The sequence below is a fragment of the Colius striatus genome, chromosome 2, assembly GCF_028858725.1.
Source record: "Colius striatus isolate bColStr4 chromosome 2, bColStr4.1.hap1, whole genome shotgun sequence".
Lineage (NCBI taxonomy): Eukaryota > Metazoa > Chordata > Aves > Coliiformes > Coliidae > Colius > Colius striatus.
This window is the reverse complement of record NC_084760.1, coordinates 25,662,918-25,674,871: the sequence shown is the minus strand read 5'-3', so window position 1 is coordinate 25,674,871 and position 11,954 is coordinate 25,662,918. Positions and strand designations below refer to the sequence as shown.

Below are 11,954 nucleotides of genomic sequence, written 5' to 3'. Positions count from 1 at the left end.
ACAACTTTGTCTTGTGGAACGTTGCTTTTTGTTTTAACTTTAAACCCTTCATCAACACCCACCGGGCGCCAGCTCACGACCAGCCGCAGCCTCCCGCGTCTCACCGTCCCTTCCCGGGCCCGCTCGCAGCCTCCAGCCGCGCTCGGACACTGGGGCGGCAACGTCCATCCCACAAGTGTGGGGCGAAGGATGTAGCACAACTCTGTGACATGCATTTAACAATCTGCTGTCTTGAGTGAAATTGGATAATTGGAGGTAAAGGAAGTGTCTACGGCATCACTGCTACTTCTCTTTATCTTTCTGAACAGGCATCTGTTAAACATGACGAGTCAGCTGACGAGGAGCACCCGCGGGGCACGTGTCAGTCTTCCCCCCCGCCCGGTCCCGCCAGTGGTTAGTGCCACGGGTTAGCGCAGACGCAGGGGCGGGAGCGGTGTGCGGCGCAAGCGCGGAGGGCGTATGGCGGCTGCCCGGCGGAGGCTGGCTGCAGCGGGAGCGGCGGCAGGTCGGGCCGGACTGGATCGGGCCCGGAGCCCGGTGAAGGTTGGCTGGCCGCCCGGGACAGTCCCGGGGTCGGGAAGGGCCGGCCCGCCATCGCCGGGCTGTGCTGTGGGTGAGAAGCAGCGGCCGTGTGCGTGGTCTGTGCGCGGATCCGCGAGAGGGGCGCGGCGCGGCGGGGCGGGCGGACGCTGGTGCCGGTAGTAGCGCGGAGGCACAGGGGCTGTGAGAGCTCTGCTGGAGCCGGGGCCGGACGCCGTCGGTCGCGCTGTCAGGGCCTGTTCGTGCCATCGGACTGGGGCGTTTGACCCCGTTTCATCCCAGGTGCTACCGGGAGTCTGTGCTGCCTTAGCGTCGGCCTTGTCGGATGCGGGGCTGTGGGGCTGTTGGAGCGGGGCTGACAATCCCTCCTGGGGAGGCGAGGGGAACACCTGCGAGCAAAGGGCAGGTGAACAGCGGTGTGAGCAGGGGCCTGCAGGGTCTGGTTGTTGCGGCAGCATTTGGTGCACGATGGATTGAAGGTGGGAGCATCTTATCAAGGGCTCTGTGCTCAGTGGTCGCTGTGTCTTTTTCATCTAGCTCCCGCCAGACTCCCGAGCACACTGTGATTCTGAGGTTCTGAGCTGCGGTGGGCCTAGTGGCCATGCTGCTACATTTTTCAGAAAATAATCTGACAGTCAGATACTTCAGTATTGTCTAACATTTCCCTCCCTACAAAACTTTGGGTTTGAACTGCAGCGTGTTCAGGAAGTTTCAGCTAACTCGAGGCATTTGCTGCTGGGCTGTCCACTTAATTACCCTGATGTTAATAATACGGTTTAAGGTCGCTTGTCTGCATTCCATACTCTTCTTGCATTTTTTGAATATATTCTCTATTGGAAAGGGATTTAATGTTCAGAAACTGGTTACACAGTCTTGTTTTGAGATACATAATCATAGAATCATTTCAGCTGGAAGAGACCTGGAAGATCGTAGAGTTCAGACTTTGTCCCAACCCTTTCAACCCCTAGACCATTTCCCTAAGTACAACCATCTCTTAAAAACCATCAGGGATGGTGACTCCACCACCTCCCTGGGCAACTGGTTCCAATGCCTGACAACTCCTTCAGTAAAGAAATTCCTCTTCATATCCAGCCTGAACCTTCCCTGGTGCAACTTAAGGCCGTTTCCTCGTGTTCTATTGCTTGTTACTAGGGAGAACAGACCAACCCCTGCCTCATTATTGTAGAGAGCAATAAGGTTTCCCCCGAGCCTTCTTTTCTCCAGGCTAAATAGCCCCAGATCCCTCAGCCATTCCTTATGTGAGATGTGCTCCAAATCCTTTCCTAGCTTGATAGCCCATCTCTGTATCCTCTCCAGCACCTCAGTGTCATTGTAAAGAGGCACCCAAAACTGGACACAGCATTCGAGGTGCAGCCTTACCAAAGCAGAGTACAGGGGAATGATTACCTCCCTCCTGCTGACAACACAGTTCCTGAAGGGAATCCAGGATGCCATTGGCCTTCTTGGCCACCTGGGCACACTGCTGGCTTCTGTTCAGCTGCTGTCAACTAACACTCCAAGGTCTCTCTCTGCCTGGCAGCTTTCCAGCCACTCCTCCCCAAGCCTGTAGCGCTGCTGGGGGTTGTTGTGGCCCAAGTGCAGGACCTGGAATAATATGTTCATGAAAGCCCCACTCTGTGTAAGTGATCCCACTTATAAGATTAAGTTTTTGTAGGTTTATGTCCTGGTTTATTAGAGATTCTGAATTGCACCCAAAGGGATAGGAAGTGATGGAAAACCTGAGGGAAAATCAGGGAGAAGGAGAATGACTGCACATTGCTGTTGAAATACAAGTTTCATAAGTAAGAAAACAGGGTTTACTTCTTGTATTTTCTCTTCCTCTTTCTTGCCTTTTTACTTCACCCTCTTTAGCTTTCGTTATAGTACATTACGTTATACTAGTACAGATTTTGCAGGCCAGTGGTTACGCATTGCTTTTTTTTTGTCTGTGTGTCTACCTGTCTTTGGGATGACTGTGCTTAATGACAACCAAGTCACAGCTGCAGTGGAAGTGAGTTCTCTATGGTTTAGAAGCTATGTATATGTATGATTTAAAAATTAACTTTTTTTTTTTCCCTCCTTGTTCTAGATGGAAGAGTTCATGGTTTCTGGTTTGCGTAATAGCAGAGGCTGAATAGGCATAAAGGAAACTATAGTGCAGGTGAGAAGTGTCAAGGCCCTTGTAAGGCCCTGCTCTGTGGAAAAAGAAGAAATGAATCCTACAAACGATGATCCAGTGTTTGGGACCATTTTTGACTGGGACTATCTGTTATGGGAAGTTCGTTTGACATTTTTAGCTGCTGGGTTTTTAATCTACTTGGGAGTATTTCTTCTGTCTCACTGGTTATCTTCATGGATAAGCACCACTTATCGTGCCTTGTATGCAAAGGAGAAGGTGTTTTGGAACATGGCTGTCACACGTGGTGTGTTTGGACTTCAGAGTTGTGTTGCTGGATTGTGGGCTTTGCTCATAGATCCTGTTTTTCATGCTGACAAAGTCTATTCACAGCAAAAGTGGAGTTGGTTCAACTGTTTAATAGCTGCTGGATTTTTCTTGCTTGAAAATGTAGCTGTTCACATGTCCAACATTGTCTTTAGAACATTTGATGTGTTCTTGGTAGTTCATCACCTGCTTGCGTTTGGTGGCTTGGCTGGTCTCGTAATTAATGTGAAATCTGGACATTATCTGCCTTTAATGGGAATGTTGCTGGAGATGAGTACTCCCTCAACGTGCATTTCCTGGATGCTTCTAAAGGTAAGAACATAATCACTTTCAAATTACGTTTCCAACAGTTTTCATGCACCACGCTCATCTGCAGGTAATCCGTGAGGTTTGTCTAGATAGCTTCTCAGCAAAACTGCATCCGTCTAGCTGATCTTTATTATTGTGATAACCTACTTATGTCAACATGATATTTCCTCCATATAAGGTTTCTGTGTAGTGTGGGCATGTGGATAGTGCGGTGATGTGTATTCATTCTGAGTATGGGATGCTGCATGCATGTGGAGTATCAGAGTTTTACATGGTAAAAATGCCTGAGAGCGTGTGTACTTGAAAGCTGGAGATTTGCATTAGTTCTGCAGAACCCTCGGTTCCTTATCTTGAAGTAACAATCTCAGTCCTGCATACTTTCTGTTCTTGTTTTTCTAGGCTGGCTGTGCCAACACGTTTTTCTGGAAGGCAAACCAGTGGGTGATGATCCACCTGTTTCACTGCCGCATGGTTCTTACTTACCACATGTGGTGGGTGTGTATTTTCAATTGGAGTTCTGTGATAGAAAATCTGGGACTTCTTCATTTTGTTGTCATGGTGTCGGGATTATTTGCCGTTACACTAATACTTAACCCATACTGGACCTACAAAAAAACTCAGCAACTCCTCAGCCCAACTGACTGGAACTTTGAAAATAAAGCCGTGGAAAATGGAAAAGTAAATGGTGAAATGCATCGAAAGAAGAGGATATAACACTGAAAAAAAATGCTTCCTAACAGGGTGACAGAGGACTGCAAAATGTATTAATTCTTTGCCTGTTATCTAGAAGCTTTTGCAAGAAGATCATTCATACTGCATTTCCATGCTGGTAGTATTCTGTATGCACCAAAAGTATTTAAAAGCATTGTTTGTGTTTGATATGTGCATACACATAAGGTCTTCAACCTCTTAGTTATGAATTACACCAACAGTTTTGTTAGGTTGGACAGTATTTCATGATTTAGTAATGACAGTGCTCTCTAATGGCATCCTTTGTCCTAATGCTTCAAAGTGGCTTTATGGTTAATTTGGCTCTTAAGCTCAGCTTGAATCAAGTTTAGCTTGAATACTATTTCATGTCTGTCAGAGATACCAAGACTGGAAATTATGTTGTTTATTAAGATCAATTATGACCCAAGTTAGGTATGCATGGGTACCTAGGTCCTGTGTGCCATTAAATCATTCCAGGTGACTGAATTGCTCAGTGGTAGAATACAGTCATGGCTGAGGTTTGGGGGTTTGGTTTTTTTGGGGCTTTTTTTTTGATTGGGGCTTGTTTTGAGCTGTTTGGGTTTTTTTCCCTTTAAGTGCACTTGAGAAAGAGGAAGATAATTGTTTGAGTGTTCACTATCCAAGTGAGCAGTAGTTTCCAGGTTGCTCTCACTATGGGAGGAGTCAGTGTCCACCACAAGCATGCATGCAGGGGATGCAAGCATTCATTATACTGGTGGTCTAGCTAGGGAATCCTGGTGGTCCTTTCTGGGCTTGAAATCAGAGAAACGCTAAGAGGCAATGACAGAGTCTTTCACTCTGTCTTGTCCTTGAAAAGATTGATGGTTGACTCATAAAATTATGTTCTTTGTATGTCCCACATGAGTGGCCATACAGTTAGTTCCATTACTGCTCCTGTTAGAGTTCCTCATATTTTTGGAAATTCTCTTAGTTATAGTGTGGTTTAGAATCTGAGGCGAGTCCTGTGGAGGAAAGCCTGTGTCACCTCCTTTTAGGAGTTCAGTTGTTCTTGTAGTATTTTTATTTTACTTTGAGGAACACATAAAGTGACACTAACAATCCTTTGCACTTTATCTGCCACATCACTAAATGTTTCCTTGACCTAAGGTTGCTTTAGTCTATCGGGTCATGGCAGCTGGTGGTAGGTGTTTTCCCACTGACAGCAGCTGCCGAGAGTTCGCGGTGAGTTGGGGCGGGGGGGGGCCGGAAAACCCAAGGATCACGATAGAAGAGAGTGACCCCTACCGGCAGGAGAATGATAGTCACTCGTTTCGGCGCACTGAACTGACGTAAAAAGCCCACCATTCGAAAATGTGTGGTACGGTGTGATGTGCCAGCTACACGGATTTACTTTGCAAAGTAATGAGACTGGGCAAGTCCATGCTGTGACGAAGATTTTTAGGTCAAGGCACGTGTTAGAGTCCTTCTGTGGTGCTGTGTGTTGTTTAAAATGTGTAAGGGAGGCACTCCTTGGTGTAATTTTATTAATTTTTGGTGGAAATGCTTTTGATTTTGTTCTGAGTGAAGCTAGTGGTCAGGTTGCTCTGTTCCCTGATCAACTCTGTGCTCACACAAAGTGAAAGAGCTGCTCCGTGAGGGAGAGGAAACTTCTTACTGATAAGTCACAAACTTATGACCATGATAATGATAAAGTGGTGAATATCTGAAATTATCTCTCAAAGCTATGCCAGGAGGATCATACTAGTTTTGCACAGCAACTTTATATGTTAATCTGCTAATACTCAATAGAGAAAAATCTAAATTTTATGCTACCTCCCTATTTGTAAGGAGGCACAAGTGAAGTTACTGTGTTTGGCAGTGATGCCTGTCTGGACCCCATCCTAAAAAAGTACTTCAAAATACTTTAAAAGAAAGTAGAGGGGTGAATTCCTTAGAAACAGAACCCAGATCCGTGGTCCAAATGCATATCTTGCAGAATCCAAACCTCACTTGTAGGTGGTCCAGGGCAAGGGCAAAAGATAAGTCACCAGATACCAAAATGATGGTGTGCTCTATGCAGCTTAAAATGTGCAGATTCAATAAAACAAGGTAATTATTATAAAATTCTTAGCTACAGAATTCTGAAGAATCTTAACAGAAGATGGAAGCATCAAAAGATAAGTTTGGGCCAAGTGTTTAATTCTTATAGTGTCTGGCTAAAGGAGGTGAAGTTTCTGTGTGCTGAAATAAAGGAATGTGAAGGACTGGGGTTTGTTGCAAATTGGGAACTGCAACAAGAAATTAGGTGTAGTCCAGGCAGACAGTTCTGTGAGTAACACCAGACTTCTGGTGTTTAATCTTTTGTACTATTAATTTGTGTAATGTTATTAAGTAGATTTTAAAAACTTTTAATGAAAGTGTTTTATGTTGTATGAAGGGAACCTGTTTTGTATGCATCATAGTGTGAGGTTTTTCACACAAAGACTGTTATGGCATCTTAAATCTTTTGCATGTCTTTACATAATTACTAATACCTAAGAGCACCTGTTAACCTAAACACTGCTAGACCTACTAGAACCAGATAGCTATGCAATAAAGCAAATATTCATTTCTCTTGGTTTGAGGGTCAGTGGGATTTTACAGTCCAGCTAGAAGTACAAAGCAATATAAAAATACCAACAACTTTATTCATCTTGATGGCCTAGGATTGGAGTTACCAGTTCTGTTACACAGAGTCCCCTTTTTTTATACTCTGGTGTTTTCATCACTGACTTTTGGTTGTTCCCTTCAAGGTGATTTTCTGGTTTATGATGGTGACTGACTGTCTCATTGCACTGAAAGAAGACTGAAAAGTTCTCTGAGGGGTTTTATGTGTAATTATTCTTACAACTGAGTGCTGCTTTTCAACCCAAAGGTGGACTAGATGTAATTTGATCATAAATGTTGTTAATGTGAAATTAATCCCACTCCTGTTGGGCCTCTCTTATAATGCTTCGCTCGCAATCTGATGTAGAAAAATTCAGCAGCTTCAGCAGTGGCTGGATCAGGTCTCAGCGTGTGCTACTGCTGTGATTTGGAAAACTCTTGCATAATATGTTTTGGGGTGAATTTTTTTGTTTGCCTGAGTGACTATCAGAGACTTCATCCTGCTTTCTTGTTGGACAAGTTTATTCTGGAAGTGCTGCTTTTGTCACCTTTCTGGCTGAAGCTCTTTTTAAAAAAAAAAAAAACAAAACAAAACCAAACCCAAAACAAACTGTGGTGGGGTTGGAGTTACGGATTGGTTTTGGTGTATGATGATTTTGTTGTTTCTTTTTTTTTAATGTTGTTTTATAAAGAAGAATGTATGATCTAAAACACCCTGGCTAGGAATCTGGTTCTTAACTGCCTTCATACAGCATTCCTAAATCACAGTTTGTGTTTGCCTCCATTTATGTCCTGTCTTATGTTTGGTTTTTTTCTGAAACCTGTCATAGTTTCCCCTCCCACCTACCATGTTTTTCTTGAACATTTACTTGCAGTACTGGTCTTGCAGTCATGTTACCACAGTGCTGTCTTTGTCAAATAGTTTTCAGCACATACTCTTGGGCTCTTCTTCCACTAAATACCCATGTACAAATCTTTTAGGGTTTTTTGGCTTTTTCCCGATAACACTGATTAAATACTTCTGTCAGTTATAAGAAACCCTTTTTAACCTCAGGGAGACTCCCACTCCAAGTGAGTTTAGAAGTGTTAGGCAAATGCAAGTCTGCTCCTGTATGATGTAGCATTTGTTAAATGGTACAGCATCTCTACCGTGTGTACGTAAATAAATGTATTTTATTGAATAGTTGTTTGTGGTGAGTTTCATTTACTGATGAAAACAATACTTATTATTTTACTTGCTCTTTGTAGCTTAAGTGTTTGAAGCACATGAATCAAGTAGATGACTTGTTTGTTTTGAAATATTCTGTTAAACTTGACAAAAGTAATGTTGTATCCATGGAAATAGCTATAAAACCTTGTAAACTAATGTCCCTTCACCAACATGTAACATATTATTAACATGCGCACGTTCAGTTACAGGACTCAAACACTAGAAGCTGTGCTACATGTAAGTATGCCTTAATTATTAAAAAGCATCATTTGGAAATTAGCCTTCTGGCTTGTGCATTTGAAATCTGTTGTCTGTTTTTTGCACTGGGCTCGAACTGTGAAGACACTTGATTTGATACCATGTGACATGTGTATTCGTGTGAGCCACCTTAAATTTCAAAAACAACCCACCAAACCATAATACTTACTGCTATAAACCAAAATACAATTCTAAACATTAAACATGTTTTGTCTGGTGCTTTGCAGGGCTTGGTTCCTTGTGCTTCTTATTGAGTTGAAGAAAAATAGTGTCATTACTGGCATTGTAATTGTTCTTACAAGAATGCACTATGTAAGCAACTGGCTGGCATAGTTTTGCTAGCTGCCTCTGCAGCCCAGTCCCCAAGATTAAGTGAAGCAAAAGGAAGAAGTTCATGTGTAAAGCTCCCTTAACTGTGGAATGTGTGTGGGTACAGACCAGGAAGAGAAGAACAATGCCCAGTAGTGTTTGTATGAATAAAGTCTCCTATTTTGTAAATATCCTGTAAAAAGAATTTAAATGTTGTAAATGTTTTGCTACTCAGATGTTTTCAATTAATAGGTAAATATATTTAACTTTGTAGCTTTTACCATTGTTGTGGTTTTGCCCAACAGCTCCAGCTCTACAAATACCGGGTCCCTCACATGGGATAGGGCCTCCTCTGTGCATAGTCACTGTCCCAGGCACAGAGTCTTTTACAAACTGCAAATTTATCACTGCTTTACTAGTCCTCTCCACGGGATGTAGGGGAGTCTCTGCTCCAGCATACCTCTTCTTCTCTTCCCTCACTGACTTTGGGATCCGCATGGTTGCTTCTCTCTCTCTCTTACCACTCCTTGCACCACCACCAGCTAGAAAAAAAGGACAGAAGAAGAAGGAACAGGAAGAACCCGCTGCTTCTTAAAAAGTGATCATGAAGGCACCTAATTGGCTCAGTCCCAGAAGTGGGTCTGGCTCAGAGCTGGGGAGAGTTTCAAGCAGCTCGTTACAGAAGCCGTCTTTACAGCCCCTTACCAGAAACAGCTCCACACAAAACCATGACAGCCATATTCCCAGAGATGCATTAAGAGCATGCTTAAGCTGACAGCGTTATTCAGTAATTATAATCTCTTAATCTTGTGTTATGGCACTGGTGTTTAAGTTGATAACTTGGAAAAAAAAAAATGAGGATCATTAAGTAACTTACGCCCATTGCTCTAGTTGTCAGTCCCAAGAGGGATTTTCGGTGTTGGGAGAGACACTGCATGCTCTGATTGACTAATTAGCATGTTCTGCTTTAGTGGTAGTGTCACAGAGCAGAAACAAGTGTTCTCTCAGCATGTTGTGCTTTCTTCTTCTCTGTAAGTAAAATGGTGCTGAGAGAGGTAAGATGGCAAAGGTAATGATGCAGCAAACTTGCAAGGATGTTAATGATGTTCAAGGTGGCAGACAGGTTTGGCTTGAGAGGAAAGGAGCGGGGCCTGCTCACATGTCCACAAAGAAGGAAGCTGGTGATGCTATTGCTGTTCTCTGTGTGTGTATGTGTTCTGCTGAGTCCTGAAGGGTATGACCTGAGTAGAGAGAGCGGAAATTTTATAGTAGCTTTATCAGATAAAGGATGCATTACTTCTGGTCTGAAATACTTGTTTCCTCCTATGATTCTACTCCTTTGAATACTTAGTTCACATCAGATATAGTTCACACAGTATAAGCTGACATTGTTTTCACCAATACGTGCTCTGACATTTACTGTAAAGATTTGTGAGCATAGGCCATGTTTTAGTACCAATAATTGTGGCAGCTCCAGGTACTCACTTGGCCTGACTTTTGTATTGCTATCTAGATCTGCAGCTTCCCTCTCCTGCTTTGCTACTTCTGCTGCCAAAAGCACTTCACCATGCAAATGCTGCATTTTGTCAGGAAAGCTGCGCTCACTGAAATTTAAGCATAGGGCTTGCACCAAGGAGAGGGGGGAAATATACCTGAGAAAGGACCAATATGTAGAAGGTAGAGTACTGACTTTCCCACATTTCTGGACCACGGAGTTCCGTCAGAATCTTTTAAGAGTAAATAAAGGTGATAAATGTAATATGTTGTCCCACAAGTAGGATTTGATACCCTGTGTGCAATATTCCAATTTTGCACACACAGCCATGGCATTTATTTCATGTTCATGCAGAGACGGGTGCTAGGTGGTAATTCCACAAAGCTAGCACACATGGTTACAGTTAAGCAGCATATTTATACCATTTAGAAGATATGAACATTCCCACTTACTCTGTAAGTGCACTCTTACTTGACTTGGACAATTCCTTGCTTGCCTTGATTTAAAGATACAGTGTATTTTAAATGTAGCAGGCAAGCTCAGAAGGTAGAGATCATCACTCTGAGGTGGGTATGATAATATTTAGAAGTGTGGTTTTCACATTAGAATGAACTAACTTCCACTACAGTTCACTTGTTAAAGTTGGGTAATATCTACTTCTAGGTTAAACATTTTTTTTTTTTCACACAAACAAGACACAAACAGTTCCTTTGTGGCTTTGTGACTTAGAGGTTTTTAATTAGGAATTTGTGTCAGTTGCAAGGAGACTGATTCAGCAGCACGGCTCTGATCCTTTACTTTCCATCCTTCTTTGGGCTGACTCTTAAACACCTGCTATTTTTCAGAGATGCAGTTTTGGTTAATCTCCTTGATACATTTTATCTGAAGGTAAACAATGTCAATGTAACCCTAAAGAGTCTGTCATCACCCTAAAAAAAACAAGCCATACAGGCAAACTACAAAAGCACAGAGAAATGGTTTGCATAGAGTAGACATGGAGCATCTAACAAGAACTTGATCATCTTGTCTTGTGGGTAACATTTATGGGAAGAAAGTGTATCCTGGAAAGCAGCATTAGCTTTGCTTAGGAGTCATAGGAATAAATAAATACAAAAAAATGCAGGAGGCTTTGGGATGAGGTATCTGAGATTGGTTGTTACGTTGTACAGTGCTAACCAGGTTGCAGCGGGACACTGAATATGTAGATTGTCTGATGCTTTAGCTCTTCTTTTTTTTTCCTCAGCAACATATTAAGTACTACTGTGACACTGGTTAAGGATAAGTTTGAGGACCCTTTTTAGGACATCAAAGTTCCCAAGCAATGTATTGCCCAAGGCTGAAGGAGCCTACAATGTGTTCTAATTTATAGTAATGTATTCTTGTATTATCATTGCCTTTTTATCTTACATAATTATTTTTTACTCCTGGAGGTCCTTTTGCATATTTATGAGTACAAATCAAGCAGCTCTTCTATTTTCCTAGCTATCCTAGTGCTTTTTATTTTCTACTTTTCCCACTTGAATTACTTTTTCTTAAATGTTGGCAGCTTAGATTTACACATAATATTTCATATAAAGTCTTCCCAGTAACTCATATTGCACCAGTACCTCCTTTCCACCACTGAAAATATCTCTGCTTCAGCCAAAGCCTGCATTTGTCTTTCACAGTTGCGTGACTTCATGGTCTGCCTGTCACAGTGAATTCGTTCAAGTTTTTTCCTTCCTCAGCTCCAGAGTGAAGCACAGCCATCAAAGCATCATGACATAACCAAAAGTAGGAATTCTGTGTTACAGAAATAATTTTTGCACGTTGTTGTACTGGACATGGCCTCTGTAAGGAAAGGTGGGGCATGCTGGAGAAAGTGTGTTTAAGAAAGGGCAAAAACGAGACACAGGCAAAATGAGGAATAAGGAAAAAAGTGAGAAAATCAGTTTTCCAGACACTGAGGTGAGGATAGGAGGTGCTCTGGAGCAGTGATTCCCCTGCAGCCTCCATGAAGGAGCGGGTTTATCCTGAAGGACGGCAACTTGTGGGAAGGATCCACACTGGGACAGGGGAGAAATGTGAAGAGG

At 42.8% G+C, this 11,954-nt stretch overlaps 1 protein-coding gene across 3 annotated transcripts; it reads left to right on the top strand.

Moving 5' to 3' along the window:
- Positions 1–457: 457 nt before the first annotated feature.
- On the top strand, positions 458–7,796 carry CLN8 (CLN8 transmembrane ER and ERGIC protein). Of its 3 annotated transcripts, none has more exons than XM_061990282.1 (3): positions 458–613; positions 2,630–3,295; positions 3,692–7,796. In XM_061990282.1, exons 2-3 carry the CDS (start codon positions 2,753–2,755, stop codon positions 4,004–4,006), a joined length of 858 nt encoding a protein of 285 aa, XP_061846266.1. In that variant the 5' UTR covers positions 458–613; positions 2,630–2,752; the 3' UTR covers positions 4,007–7,796. The 3 variants fall into 3 exon arrangements, with proteins under 3 accessions (XP_061846266.1, XP_061846267.1, XP_061846269.1); XM_061990283.1 differs by having other exon boundaries at positions 458–631; XM_061990285.1 differs by lacking the exon at positions 458–613 and adding an exon at positions 767–822.
- Positions 7,797–11,954: the final 4,158 nt, after the last annotated feature.